General features: G+C 45.4%; 1 protein-coding gene across 7 annotated transcripts in view; it reads right to left on the minus strand.

The window, feature by feature from the left end:
* Nucleotides 1-223: 223 nt before the first annotated feature.
* LOC144476297 (uncharacterized) overlaps nucleotides 224-15,805 on the minus strand; it is a 63,715-nt gene continuing 48,133 nt past the window's right edge. For 3 of the 7 annotated variants that reach the window (XM_078193029.1, XM_078193025.1, XM_078193026.1), the window contains 11 exons: nucleotides 13,038-13,294; nucleotides 12,080-12,143; nucleotides 11,875-11,970; nucleotides 8,849-8,949; nucleotides 8,599-8,730; nucleotides 8,340-8,513; nucleotides 5,826-7,757; nucleotides 5,534-5,675; nucleotides 4,893-5,015; nucleotides 4,427-4,816; nucleotides 224-4,119 (listed from right to left, as the gene is read on the minus strand). In XM_078193029.1, coding sequence (XP_078049155.1) covers nucleotides 4,076-4,119; nucleotides 4,427-4,816; nucleotides 4,893-5,015; nucleotides 5,534-5,675; nucleotides 5,826-7,757; nucleotides 8,340-8,513; nucleotides 8,599-8,730; nucleotides 8,849-8,949; nucleotides 11,875-11,970; nucleotides 12,080-12,143; nucleotides 13,038-13,294 — 3,455 coding nt within the window. In that variant the 3' untranslated portion in view covers nucleotides 224-4,075. Of the gene's footprint in view, nucleotides 4,120-4,382; nucleotides 4,817-4,892; nucleotides 5,016-5,271; nucleotides 5,391-5,533; nucleotides 5,676-5,825; nucleotides 7,758-8,339; nucleotides 8,514-8,598; nucleotides 8,731-8,848; nucleotides 8,950-11,874; nucleotides 11,971-12,079; nucleotides 12,144-13,037; nucleotides 13,295-15,805 lie in introns of those variants that run through there. The other 4 variants (XM_078193028.1, XM_078193030.1, XM_078193027.1 and 1 more) reach the window with 4 other exon arrangements.

The raw sequence follows: 15,805 nt of genomic DNA on the forward strand, positions 1-15,805 counted from the left end.
TTGTGTTGGTGTTAATAGTTGGTATCTCTGTCGATAGCGTGCGTCGCGCCAATATTCAAATTAACGTAATTAGAAACGTATTCCGAGAACGGCTGGTCGGTATTTTCTAGCGAGCGGTGATTGGGAAAGGCTATGATCGAGCGAATGATACCTGAGAATTTCTTGTAAATGAAAATCAGTTGCGTATGATTACTTTTTTCAGTAAAACGTACTCGTGTCATTTTTGTGTGTTTTTTTTAATAAAGAAGATGGGTTTACATATCGCATCATGTATCATTCAGTTCTAAACTTATAACGGGAGTTTTGTCATGTAATCGATAAGTTCCATTTACATTTACAAAATAAATACTTGATACAACCGAATGGAAATTATAAAAAATTTCGATACTATAATTATCGACTATAGTAATTTCAATCTACCGAATATAATAGGCCATGTAGAGCCATCGCATACATATACATATACATATACATATATATATTTATATGTATATATGTATATATATATATATTAATTTTTTTTCGCATTGCCCGATGTAAATAGGACAATTAACTGGACCACGCTTGCACTCTTGTCTCTATCATTCGTACACGCATTCGTTTTATACTGTTTTGCATCTTGTGTTTATTGTAACAACATTATAATTTAATTACGAATAATGATAAGAACACATTGTTTAATTGTATCTAACGCAGTAGCTATCTACAGTAATATTATAGAAAATACATAACGACTTTCTTATCGTCGGACCGATTACGTACGAATTGTTATTTGTTAATTGACATTTCCAATACTGCGAATCGCGCGCAAAATTTTTTTACCTGTGTACAATTACAACATTTAATGTTGTAACACAATACGAAAAGAAATTAAACAAAAGCGCTATACAAAAGTAACGGTAGATAGACTTTGTTTCGTAGTATTTGCTTGTCTTTTTGGTTTTTGATTTAAAAAATAAGTATCTCACTAAATTTTTCTTAAATTCTCTACTCGATAGTTTTTAAACATTCGTTTGAATTCGAATAATTGTCAGAAGTTGGATTGCCAAATTAAACTCCTAGCTGTTAAACGATCGACCAACGAAAAATTCATTCGAAAAATTGTTTTATTTCTAGGTATCAAACATCTAAATATTTATGTTCTATAGAAAGAAGAACAAGAAAAAACATTGCGCAAATTACATTTTTAATATATTTGCTGCATTTCGACCGATCTATGCCGTTCCAGAAAATTACATGCTCGCAAATATTTTAGAATTTTGTTCGAATTTTGAAAGTACATTTGTTAAAACCATAGTCATAGTACAAAATTTTAGAAAAAGAAATTGATAAATCTGTAATAATTTAACGAACTTTAAAATAGTAGAATGAACATTTATCTGAGCGTAAACACTGCTTGATGCAATATATGTTAAATATCTTACTTTTACATTCATTCCTATAAAGTAATTTATTCATTTTGCACATTCCAAGATAATACAATCATAGAAAGTGGTTGTGAGTACATGATACCTATAGGATGGCAGAGGAGAAGAATTTTTGAAGAATGTTAATCATTCTCTATTGAAATGTGGTGCAACATGTACATTTAGATGTCATAAATTCTTCAAAAAGTAGTTCGACAGAGTGGTCATTTATAATATTGAGTTCGAATTTCTTTCAGAAGCTAAGTCAATTTTCATTTTTCACAAAGACGTTTCATTTAGTCCCATTTTTATTGGTCTGTCTGTAAAGGTGTTTTAAAGAGATATCAATAAATAAATTATGTAATGCAATTTTTCAACATTTCCTGACAATGTATCTCTTGTTGGTGCTTTCTGTGCATGTTTTTTTTTTTCAATCGAATGTATACGTGTATACGTACACGCGTACGCATGTACATATACATATTATACAAATTCTGTTTAGAGTTAGAAAGACTAGTAGGTTTATACTAACTTAGTTATTAATACACTTATACAAGTCATTTATGCAGAACGCTTCTGCATTACGAATAGGAAAACTTAGGTGTTGTTGTCACGTATTGTTTTTAAAAAGAGTTCGAATCGGTTTAAGGCGATCTTGTCACACCTTCCTTTTGTTCTGGTCATTGAGTGAAACACACGTATATAGCTCTGACAGGCTTTGCGTCGAGAAGATCTAGAAACCTCACCAGGGGAAATTCGCTAAGCTTACAACAGTTTACTTGAGAAATGGATGAGACCTATCTATATTACATCAATACAGATATCGGTTGTTACTTTGATTAAACTTAGATTTGTTATATATCATTATTGAACTGCAATGGCTTATTAATATTTCTTTACTTTCTGATAGTCAGAGGGATGACAGGTTGTAGCAGTACGTGATATAAGTTTCTCTTAAAAACTAATACAAGATACTATCAAAATGATATTCTTTAATGACTATGTTGTATTGTGTATGTTTATATGCATATAAACATTTACAACGAAAACATTTACAACAAAATAATAATAGATAATATTTGAATCTAGCTTGTATACATTTGTTTGTGCATAGGCAGTTTATTAATTGTACTTTATGCAAATAAAATTAATTAACCAAACGTGTGTCATTGAATTAATACATTGAGAGATATTACTATTACGAATTTTGCAGTTTTTGATTGATTTTGTGGTTCACGTACCGTAAACCTATACATCGTAACCATCTTTTGTTTTCGTTATAAACAATTATGGTCATAGTTCCACGCAATTCACTAACTAATTTACCTTGTGCTTAAACGCAGGTATCGTTACTGTCTAAGTTTATAATTTCTATCTACTTGAACGGTCATTAAGACTTCATTTATAATTATAACAACAACGATGATGACAATAATGACAGTAATGATAGTGTAATGAGCGATGATAAATAGCAATAATTACAACATTATTATTAATATTATTATTATTATTATTATTATTATTAATTCTGATTTGTGTTCTACACATTGTATACTACTTGGTTTAATGGAATGTCTATCTTGTTTTTCATTACAGTTTAAAGGAAACTACTGCCGATATTGAGTATATTATTTTATTTTGTTTATCAGAGTTAGTTTTCGCAGCTATTACTTTTCCTTATTTCTTGACTTAAACTAACAAATTTCATCTTCCGGCATAGAAACGTATCGAATATTTAATGGGTACGATGGATGCGATAAATGAATAATCGAGCGAAGATAACATTATCCTGCCTTGAACGTTTAAAAAATCATAATTCTCCTAGCTATGAGCAAATGTCACTTCGTTTCAATCGATTTATGTGCCTCTTTAAGTGTCTAGTTTAATAGCGGTGATTTTCTCTACCAGTCTTTTCTCCTTCTCCGTACCTAGGCATTTTAATTATTAAAATCTTCGTATTGAACCCTGTGTTTGACTGTGTCGCATCTTAGACAACATCTGTGTATGGCACAAATGGATATAAAGCGAACATAACTAGTATGTATACATTTTATTTCTTCCACGATGTTCGCGTAAATTGCGGGGGGAAGACTTTAGAATTCATACTTTTCATTTTTCTACGTTGACCCCGTCATGAAATGGTCACACGTTTATCGTCTTGCCAATCTTACACTTCTAAATTTGTATGACCAATGACCAATGACCAATGACCAATGACCAATGACCAATGACCAATGTGACCAATGGGGTATACATATGTATGTATGTGTTATACATACATTATAATATATACACACATCTCATGCTTTTTGTTTCATCGTTTTCGTTCCAGCAGAATTTCCAGTGCGCACATTAATATTACAAGACTATGACAATGGCGATACAATTGTCTGCAATAGATGACGATAGGACGCGCTCTAACTAACTGTTTTCGTTGGTATTGCAGCTGTGTTGCGATGAAAATCACGATCGATTTTACAAAAATTCACTTGCCCCCACGACAACGACAACCGATAAGAGGAGTTTTCAGATTTGGCAATCTTGGAACATGGAAGTCAATCATCGCTGTTGCTGCTAATGTTGTAAGGAAAGACTGTCAGTGCGGTAGTATTCGATGATCTACTGTCAACCGTTGGTTGCACGGGCGGTCCACTTGCATCAACTCCATGCTAAAGTCTCCATAAACTGGATCTTCGAGCCCCCGATCCTGATCCTGCCGTGCACACACAGTAAATTCGTTAGTAACGATCCAGAGTCGCTTCCCTACTTCTACGGACTTTACATACAAATTCAAATAAGCTGACATCTACACCGTTAAGAATTCTACGGTGGACTAGCGCTGGACGTTCTTTCGTTCGTTCTTTCTTTGTTTGCTCAACGATGCCAGGGAAATTGATTTTAGCGATTTTCGAACGATTTAACAGAGAGAATGAATTTTTTTGTTTTTAAAAATATTAGTGGAGAACGCAATGGTACCGGCTTGTTTTACGACATCCTCCTTTATCTACGATTGTACCGACCAGCATGAGAAATGGCCACCATCTCTATGGGCAGGGAACCTCTTCGCTTGACGAGCGGTTCAGGAATCGGATCCCTTTTTCCTAGTTCCCTCTTCCATATAAGCCATGTGCCATTATCGTTCCCATCTGTGGATCCTCCAGAAAACATTTCTGGTCCTCCAGAACTTCTCCTCCTCAAAATCTTTTTCCGATTACGAGGCTTACCATTTATGCTACTCCTATTGAACATATCACGGCGTAATTCAGATATGTCTGCTGGCACTGAACCTCGCCGCGGCGACGGCATACTAGGTCCGGTGCTATCGATTATTCTTGCTAATCCGTTATTGTTGCTTGTTCCGGTATTGTTATTATTGTTATTATTGTTCATTGGGAGATTCTCTCGTTCATCTGAAAACATTTCATCGGTGAGCATCGACCAAACGACATTTCTCTACAAGTACAACTATGAAATCTGTGCACGTACTGGTTAACGATAAAATGTTGCCGAGAAGATTTCCAAGAGCAGTTTCTTGCGGAAGACTCGCTCTCCTGGGTGTTGTAATGTTTCCCTCTCTAACGCCTAAGGCCAATCGATTGCAGCCTCCACCTACGTGTACCATCAAATCGTAGCATTATCAATTCCGTTCTTTCTCCCAAAACCCATTACAATTCAAATGATCCTAAACATTTGATCGTTAGTCGAAACTAGTTTCAAAAGACTCGAAATTATTTATTTCTATCGTGTTGTTTCTCTACTCGTTGTTAGCGAACGCGGATCTTGAAAATTACTTGACATGCTAGACATCGGTTAGATGATCACAATCGAGCGGAGTTATGTTTTACACGTACTCTGTGCAACTTACGTGTCTAATATGTTAGTTATTTCCATCGTTTGCCCCCACCCCCACCCCGCTTGACTTTCATCGGTATCTAGATCGTACGTAGGCCGGTATTTACATTTCGTAAAATAAGTCACTTTCTCCTAAGGAAGATTCACACAGGCCACATTAAACTATCGATCCGTTTTTACGATTACGTATCTCCTACGTAAATTTTTCTACTCGCTATACTAGCATGTGTTCCCTTGGACAATGGGTGGATGAGGGATGACTGTTGTTACTCTACCTTGGTGCCTTGTAATGTCCGTGGGTACGGATCCACGCCTGGAAGTATGATCAACCCTAGTGGATGGTATAGACGGTACGGTGATGTCGTCCAATCTTGATAAAAGACCGACTGGAGCAGATCCTCGTCTTCTCGCCCATGGCTAACACAACACGCAAAGCATTGTAAACTAAACCATCTTTGCTCAATTCCACAGAGACGTTCGTAGGGAACGCGCGGAATTGAAAAGAACGCGAAAGGCGTTATACCGTATTAAGATACGAAATGCGTCAACGAGGCATAAAAACAGTACCTGGCTTCCCTTCCTAGACAGCGTTATCCCTTTCGGATCGTCGACCGCGCGCGGGTCAACGTTCTCCTTCATTTGCACGTCGAGGCTGAGTTTGGCGACCTTCGAGCTCTTCTCCTTGACGGCCTCCGGGTCCCGTTTGCTGCCGATCGACACGATCTCATTGTCACCGGCGTATTTCCGCGGCTCGCTGCCACTGTCGCTCGACGACGATATGCTTTGGATCAGGGGCGGCGAGTCTGGCGGGCTACCGATGAAGAACACTTTATGCGTGCCGAGTTCCGAAGACACTGGTATCGCGGTGAACCGTCTGCCACCGGCGTCGGTCATTATTGTCTTAGTTTCTGGCACAGGAGTCGAGTATCTTCGCAATTCGGACTCGACGCATTTCGGTTTCGCGACATGCATCGAACTGCTACACTGGTCGGATTTATTGAACGACGTTATAGTCCGCGGATCCTGGCCCAATACTTTCTCACTCTCGTGTTTCGCCTTGGACGCGGGCCCGCCGTCCGACCTCGCCTCGGGGTCGACGTTGCGGGTGTTCTTGTCGTTCCGAGAGCCGGTCAGTGACGCGTAGAACACTTGAGCGGAGTCCGATCCTTGAGCAGAGGCGGGTCGTTTGTGGTGGCGATTCTTCGAGTTGGCGTCGTCGAGGCGGATAGCTTGCACGGACAGGGAGTGACGCCGCGGGTGATCGCCGGTCGGGAGGGCGTCCGGCTTTGGTCTATAAGCCTCGAGAACCGCGGAACCGCGCCTTTTGCCCGCCGCGTCCGCCACCAGCGACTCACGGGATGCTTTCTCGATGCTGGACTTGGCTTGCGACGCGTCCGCTTCCTGCGTCGGCGGTGTGCCGCAATGGCCGTTCGAACAGGACTTGTCCTTGACCGATCCCGAGGAGGAGGCCGAGCTGTTCGCCTCGACCAGAGTCTGCGAGTAACACTGCGACATCTCCGCGGTGGTGGACAGGTATCTCATGCGGACGTACGGCTGCAGAGGCGGGAATGTCTGCTGCCTCGTCAGCTGCTTCGACTGCGCCCCCGATTTTTGATTGTCCGGCTGGAGGACCGAGCTCAGCCTGGACGCTTCGGCGCTGCTGGTGATGCTGGCTATGCTCGGCTCCGGCAGCAGACTCTCCGCGCTGACCGGCCTCTCCGTCGTGTTCGCGTTCGCGTTCGCGTTCGGAGAGAGCTCGTGCACGCTGCTCTTCGACGAGAGCAGAGACATCGAGCCCGGATCCAGCAGCAGGCTCTGGTCCTCGAGACGCAGCAGCAAGCTCTTGCCCTTGTTGTGCTCGGTGGGCAGGCTCTCGCGCCTCGCCGTGGCGCGCGGGACCAGGGACAACGGTTTCGCGACGCTCAGCGGGACAGAGTGACGCCTGCCGATCCGCTCGAGGCCGACCCGAGCCGGCAGACTCTGGATCCGGGAGGACTGAACGTACGCCGCCGGTATCAGCGGATCGATGCTTCCGACCTCCTCGTCCGCGGCCGGGTCCTCCGCCGAGCTGATCTCGTCCTCGATCTCTTCCAGCTCGGAGATCTCCGTCTCGGTTTCCTCGGCCGCCTCCTGCAGGATCAACAATTCCCATTTCTTCTGATTGCCCCGCAGGTGCTCCATCAGCGAGACGCTCAGCCCGTCCCCGAGGAAACGGTGCCACTCCTCGTAAAGGGGTGTCACCACGAATTTGAAGAATCCGGCCTGTATCTTCGGTATGCTGGTGGTATGTCGATCGCATAACGGCGTCACCGGCAGGTTCAGCCGACGTTCGTAATCGCCTTGTCGAAAGAATTCCTCGCATACTTTGTACGACCACTTCCTCGAGATGTCCCAAGGTCTGCACGGGTTTGATATATCAGCGCATTTTAAGGCTATCTGCAGAATGAAATGCCGATCCTCCGCGCGCTCCATTTCCAACAGATTCTCGTCCAAATAGTGCTGCAACATACCGATCCATGTTAACAATCGTAACGACCGTGTTCCCTGTTGACGCTAAACTGGCGGCTAAACCTTTCGAAAAGCCTACGCTATTGCCGAAAGCTTCGGGAAATTATGCAAAACCGAGTACGTATCAACTAAATTAGTAAGTTGTTCGAACGTTTCGTTCGCGTTTAGTAACGCGCTTCCATTTTCCCCGGAATGGCAAAAACGGGTTCAACGGCGATCCCAAGCGCGTTTCTTGAATGTAATATTCCGCACGATTATCCAGGATACAGTAGCCGCTCGATACCTGTCAACTTTCGGGGTAAATGACAGTTAACGGACGGCCAATGGCACGCGGGCTCTCATCGTCGTTCTCACGTGCCCGTGTCCGTGCTCCGGAGCCATTCCCATGCGACAGTTATCTGATGACACTCGTCGAACCGCGATACCGCATTAAATATCGTCATCGAAATAATTAACAATTTCAGAGGAGGATTCGCAGTTTGAATTTCCGCAGATTTTGCCGCGATTTTCTTTCCTCGATTCGCGCGCGTTTGCGTAGCGATAGATTTCTGTTGGATCGGTTGGAGCGCTTACTTTGAATTTTTCGAGGAACTCTTGCTGCCGCGTAATATCGGTGGCCAGGATCAACGAGCTGATGTGTCGTTGAAGCTCTGGTCTGATATTAGCGGGCAACTGATCGGAAACGCCGCTCTCCAGAAGACATCCTATCGCCGACCGCCAGTGATGATTTTCGAGAACCGACGTGTTCTGCAATCACACAGGCTCGCGATTACCGAAAGGTTCGCGCGTCATCGAAAGCCGAGAGCTCGATCCAACTGTTTGGGAAACGTACTTGGTAGAGCGCAGCCAGGTGATTGCTCGTGGCGACGAGAAACGGTTGATTGACGCCTGGGTGATCCAGATCGTGCGTCACCGCGGCTATCAGCGATGCCATGATTTCCAAGTCGGTTAAGTGCATCCTAATCTGTAAACGTACAACCTGCACTATTTTCTGCGGACTATGTATTTCGCCAGTGCCGGCGCACTGTGTTCCAGTTCCTCCTCGCTGCCTAGCCCCTCCTTGGCAGACAGCCGATACTCACTTTTTTCTCTTGAAGGAAGCAGTGCATCGCTTGCGTCACGTCCGTCGCGTGTATACTGTTGTGGTAAGGGTTTGTGCTGTGATAACCCTCCTCGATGAAAGCTATTGGAAGTATCGCACCGATTAGACATCGTCGTCGGATCGTGGTTCTGGCGTCGCCAGAGGACGGCGCCGGTCAAACAAATACGCGAATCGTTAACGAATGGTTAGCGTTCGATCAGATCGACAGCTGCAACGATTACGTTTCTCAAATTATTCGCTGGTCGGATGCACGGAATCTTAATCGCGCCACAAAATAATAAGATAAATTTGATAGTTCCAACTATCATCTGGTCTTTGAACGAGTTTCGTTGCCTCTACGCAGAAGGCAATATAAGTTAATCACTTTCCGCGGTACTCGAGCGTTAAACGGGGAAGCCGCGCGCGAGCAAGATTTTCTTTTGTTTGTGGGGGAAGTAGGGGGGTGTGTGTGTGTGTGCGTGTGTGGCGGTAATACGATATAAATTCGAGAAGCGTTGCATTATCGAAATAACTTTGTCGCGCATCGTCGTCGAGGGAGAGTTGCTCCAAGAAATTTTGGCAGGACCGAGCTCAACGTCCAGCCGCGTTGGAAACGTGCCTCAAGAATGATGGAACAAAAATAAAATATACGGTAGGCTGTCGCTTATCCCGTCGCGCTCTAATCGACCCGCGTTTCAACCGGCCATGTTTTCGCCCGGATTTTGCTTCGCGAATCGCTTTTCAGATTTTACGTTAAAAAAGAGCACACGGTACACCTTGCTACGGCATCGTAACATTTTTCGCTTCGCTTCTTCCATCGTTTCCTTCTTTCGCTTTTTCAAAAAGATTTTACGGGAGAATGTCAAATCGCGCGCGCGCGCGCGCGCCGATTTTCGTGGAATTCGCACGAGACGCGGCCTCGTCCACGGAAAAAACATTTTACAAGCGTTTATTTTTATCGGCATAATTTCCGTCGAAAGGGTGGAAGCAACCCGCAAAGTTGGAAGGTTACCGCGTTTTCAATGGATTATTCGCGAACAGGCGATTTTTAAACATTATTATACGAGCGAGTCCGCGATTCAAAAGCACGCGGTTCCGCACAGAATGTCTACCTTCGTCCTTTGGTTTCCTACATCCATAAAAAAAAAACGTACGGTTTTACCCTCCAACGGGGTGTTTCGTTCGCGTCCCTTTGACACGAAAGAATGCCGATAATAGAAAGCGCATTAAATATTTCTGCACGCGGGCGTTGCAGCGAATGAAATTCATAGTTGCTGAAAGTAAAAGATGCACGATTTAAACGCGTAATTGGACTAATCGGGGAGTTCGCTCGTTCGGTTGAAATTAATCAAAGGTTTCTCAGGATTAAATATAACAAAACGAAAAGGTAGGACGGCACCTGGATAACGAATACGTATTCGATCGTTCCGTTCGATCGCGAAATTGTCAACTAAAAAGTGCGACGATCGCGTGGACGTAGACCCGGATCCGCGGAGGATCAATTATCGCAAGAATTTCCCATAATCGATGCGCGTTAGAGGACGGGTCGATAATTACCGTTTCGATGCGTCTCGTTAGCTGACGTTCTCTCGAGAATGTTATTGCTGCATGTGTATGTATGTATGTACAGGGTGTCTGATTTTCTGAGGTCATTCGAAGTAACGTTTTCGTTGGGACAAACGCAATCCGCGGCAACGTTTACGAGTTACGAACGAAGAGCGCCGACCAACGAGAGAGAGTCGAGCTCGGCTGGCTCGAGACGGCCGCTAGCCAACGGGTAAACCACCCCGAATTCGCTTCTCGTTGGTCACCGACGCCCAGGAACCTCGCTAGTTTCCCGATCGCGAACGACTCGTCGTGTGGGACGCACCCTTCGTCCAGGTACAAATACGTGGCTCGGAGGAATCGCGTCTCTTGCGGGACTTCTCTTCTCTCTTGAATATTTAACAGCGATCGAACAGCTTTCCGCCCGTATTTTGAGCCGGCGATGCGACAGCGCAAAAATTTCGCGTCGAGAGGAGGCAAAGATCGTTAAAGACGACCGCAGATTCCGTGTTTTCACTCGATTCCCCCGATACGTGGCGGTGTAGGGCGGGGCGGGGCGGAGCGGTGCGAGGCAGGGGCGGGGCGGTGGCGGGGGCGGCGGAGATATTGCCGCGGAAATACTTGCTCGATTCCGCAAACGCGATAAGTAAACACGACCATATGTTGTTACAACTATGTATTTACGTAGAATACCAACCGATTCGAACGAACGGAAATCCGCGCAACACGCTGTAAACACGCCGTTCATTCCCCGAGTTGCGGATTCTAGAAATCGCTTCGACCGGATTTCGCGACGGTCGAACAGTCGAAAGTTTCTTTAGGACGCGGTCGCGACAATCGAGGGACGTAAATTTAGGATGACGATTTAAGGACACTCGATACAATTTAAGAACGATGCGGCTCGAGGCGATTCTACTGTCTAAGCCAGCGGACGCGATCGATTGCTATCCTCCCGACGTATTAGATCGCAGATGGAATATTTGCGCAATCATTTTCTGTCGATCGAAGACGAGAGATCGGAGAACGGATGGAGACGATTCTGGGAAAAATAAAGCGATCGCTTTGCACAGGTTTTTATGCTAAGTAAACGTTTGCTCGAGAATTTTTAATTAAATTCCATACCGTTTGAAATTACGCGACGCTATTACAAACGTGGAATCGCGTATAGGAGCTGTGGAAAATTGCGATACTTTGGAGCTTCCGGTACCAAGACCGGAACAAATTCGTTCGAACTGGAAATTGAGAGCGAATTATAAATTGAACCGATTTAAAATAGAGTATTAACCGCGCCATCCGTATGAAATGAAGTTTTAATATCGAATGTTTTCTGCAATAGGTGTGTCCCTGTATCGCTGATCCGTAGCAAATATTCTGCTAAAACGTGGCAGCTTTAGCTCGATTTCAGTTGCAATCTGTCGTCGTCACGCTTTTTATCTATTTGTACATCGTCTTTGGATCAATTAGAAGCATTTGTATTCTTACCGAACAATTTCCACACCGTTACCACGTCCAAGTTGAAATGTTGCAACAGTCCGTACCAATGAAAAAGATGGACGCATAATACTGGTAGCGATCGGCCTGAAAATCGTGTTCGAACGTGCTCGAATAAATGTGTAGATTAGAATGGGAGCAACGAAACTATGGAACGAAATTGACGGTTGTGCGAAAGAAAAACGTTTTGGCTTACCTCCCGTCACAGTTTCCAACGTAAACGCATTGAACCGCCAATTGCCGGCCTTCTGGAGCACGCACTGCAACAAATGATCGAAAGGCGACGTCAGTTAGCATCGGTAAAATGGAAATTTCTGACGAGCGGATAGAGGAGAGGAGACGAGACGAGACGAGCCGGGACGAGACGAGACGAGACGAGACGAGCCGAGCCGAGCCGAGTTCGACGCACCGATGATAAAACGAACATTCGCGTTTCTCGAATCGCTCGGATTTCATTGCACGGTTTCCATTATCCGACGCCTCGGTGGAACGCCGTGCTATTACCGGCAAATCTACGAGAAATAACACGAACGGACTCGAAAATTGGCGTTTCGAGGCGTCTCGAGGCGTTTCGTCGATGCGTTTTATGTGCCGCGAATATATTTTTCTTATGTAAACACGCGAACCCACGAACGTATAAATTTACTTCTAATCAAAGCAGTGACTTTCATACACCATCGCGTCACCATCATTTCTGACCAGTAATGGCATATTAGCATTTAACCGCTTAAACCGCTCAAAGGTTTTGATCGTTCGACCGCTATCATCGGTTTTCCGGTTCGATTGGCTAACGGTTCGCGAGTCCCTTAACCAGTTCGGATTTTATCGATCCGATCGGCCGCCGATTTTAATTAACCAACTTTTCTTCGAATTCGATAGAAACGTTTTTCGCGGAAACGTTCCGCGAATCGCGATTTCAACCTACTAGAATGAAAACCGCTAGAGCGTAGAACCGGAAGAGGTTCCAAATGACGGGTTATGTTACGTAAAGTTCACGGTTCGAAAAGATGTCCAAGAATTTTGTCTATAGCCGCTATAGACTGTAGGCTGTAGATTAGGCGAGGGTGTATACCCTACGCGTATTCATAGGCGTACGCGTGCATGGTTGTTCTCTTGTAATCGCGCGAGTTCCAGCCGACTGCGCGATGGCTTACCTGAACCAGACCATGGAAAATATCGTCCAGCATTCCCTGCTCCTGATTCAAGGATCTCGTGGTAAGCCTCTTACGGCGCCGCTTGTGCATCGTGAGGAATCGACCGGTGGGCCTGGGCCGGGAACGACCGATGTCCAAACTCTCCAAGAGGATTCGGTCCACCTCCGACAGACGTCTGAACGGTGACTCTTTCGCTGGTTCATCGCTGACTTCCGGCAAGGTTACCGATACGCTCGGTGGTGGCAGCGCCGTGCTTTCTGCGAATAGGGTCAAAATCGGATCATCATTTTCTCCGCAATCTTGGAATTCATCGTCGAATCAGGATTCCAAATTCATCCTTTCGCCAACGAAATTCGAAATTCACTAATTATTAAATAATTGCTCGCGATGCGATAACGCGAGAGCCTTCGGTTCGTGGAATTTTACGCGAAAAAACAGTGATCCGAATAATTTCAGCGAGATGATTTCAACGCGCATAAATGCTGCAAAGGTCTGACACGCCCATTGCCGTCGTTCGACGAAAGGTTATTACCGGAAAATCTGCAAGGGGAGTAAGCTCAAAGTTTCGTCAGTCTACCGGGTTGTTAACATTCTTCAACAACTTTGAACTTTTTCAGGTTCTCAACTTTTTAATGGGCATTCTTCGTAAGATTTTTGTTCGCCGAGAATACCCGCACAAATCCGCAAAGTTTCGTCTCGGGGTGATTTTCAAAGAAATCGATATAAAACATCGGTGTACCGTCGTCGGCATTGTTTCATCATCGTACGATCGCGAGTCATTGTAGTTGACTCGATGTCGAACCGTGTCTCGTGTCGTAACTAATGCAAGTAGGTACCCGGTCCACGAATTGTGCAACAGAAATTATTAACGAGGCGAGATGCGCGTATCAAGTGGCGCACGTTCGACGCGATGTTGCAACTATGGTATGTTGCCCCGACAAAGCTTTCTAGACACGATCGCATTGCGCAAACCTATTATTGGCATGAAAAATTCGTCTTTCAACGACAGATACGCGTCTCTCGATGTTTCGCGTCACCGCGATACTTATCGTTGAACCGCCATTGTCGCTCATCCCTTTGCATTATCCTATCGCATTATCAACGAACGCAACGGTAATCGCGCAACACCTTGCCGTTTCCGGTGAAAAATGTTCGTTACCGATCCGTATACCGACGTAGGCAATCGTCGCATCTCGCGGATTTCACGCGCACGCGACATTTTTATCGCGCGCAATTAGCGTAGAAGATTTCGAATCGCAGATACGCGCCCTTGCTAAATTACATCCGCGTTTCTATTGCAAAACGAATTGGTCCGTTGCCATATCGCGTTGACAGCATGCGAAGGAAATCGATACGATGGAAAGATAAATTGTAGTAAAGTTCTATCTTTGAGAAGCGAGGGAGGGAGCGCCGCCTGCGATGCGGCCGAGGGGCGGGGCGGAGCATTGTTTGCAGAGAGATTCGGTGAAAAAGGTGTCAGCCGCGAGTGACGGACGAGGATCAAACGACAGCTTGACAAATCGCAATAAATCGTTCTATGCGGATTCGCCGGCAGGCAGCGAATGTGTTGAGCGTTCCCGTTCCAATGCTACGGTTAAGCCGCTGGTCGACCAGGAGGAGGACGACGACGACGACGACCAACGTCCTCGAGCAACCCCGCACGCGCGAACCTTGCCGCAACGGCCGATTCGACGCAAGATCGTCTGCGTCTGCGTTTAGAATTTATCCAAGTTCGATCTTGAGCGGTTGACCTTAAAATCCGTAATCGGAGACGATCGTTGCTCAAGCGGCGAGCTGCAAATCTCGAGTTCCGATGGTCCCCGGCCACCGCCTGCTCATTGACAACGAGAGGACGATGGCAATGTTATTATTACCATTGTTGTTTATAGTCGATCGTAATCGGCACGGCTGAAAATAGCCGCGCCATGCGCCACGTTAAAATTACAACGCGCCGCGTCGCGCCGCGCCGCGCCGCGCCGACGCACTTCCGCGTGGCCCATTCACGCAGCTAATTAATTTCAATACGTCTCTTGTCGGCGCGCGTGCATAGATCAGTGCGCGGATCGCACGCACATGCTCCTGACGTTTATAGACCCGGTACCTGGCCGACGACTCGGGTCGGGTCGCGGGTCGGGTCGGATCCTCGTGCGTGCGACGCGCGACGTCGAGCCCGTTCGTTTTGTCGAGACGGCTCGTGCTTTAATTACGCTTCTTTCATTGTCGGCGGTAATGCGTGTCAAATCAACCGTTGCGAATTGTTTTCGGACGAAAGCGTGTCCTACGAATAATTTTCCTCCGGTTACACGAACACGAGCCTAGCTGCCGTAACACCGCTTCAACCATTCTCCCTAGTAGACTAGTAATAACTCTTTTTCTAGATTATACGAAACCGAGCACAAATAGTTGGAGATGCCTTATCGTTTTGACGCCGGAGTGTTTGCAGTTCGTCAAAAGATTCTGCAGAAAAGAAATAATCGATATCCGTAGTCTACGGAGAAGAATTTTTATCATCCGCTTCTAATTGAATTCGTCGCAGCGACTATGGTATTTTCGCGTCGCGATCGGAACGACGCGACGCCCTGCGCAAACCCGGTCTTTTCGGAAGCAATCGCAGTTCTCTTTCTCTTTTTTGCAGCGCTCCTCCCGCCTGCAATCGGAGAAGCGGTACGACGATTCGTTCCAATCTGCCACGGTGTTTAGAGCGAAAATAAAGGTTCGGCCACCACGCCAACCGCGCGGACAAAATTTCGTTGACCGCGAACGGAAGT

Source organism: Augochlora pura, chromosome 10, assembly GCF_028453695.1.
Source record: "Augochlora pura isolate Apur16 chromosome 10, APUR_v2.2.1, whole genome shotgun sequence".
NCBI classification, from domain to species: Eukaryota; Metazoa; Arthropoda; class Insecta; order Hymenoptera; family Halictidae; genus Augochlora; species Augochlora pura.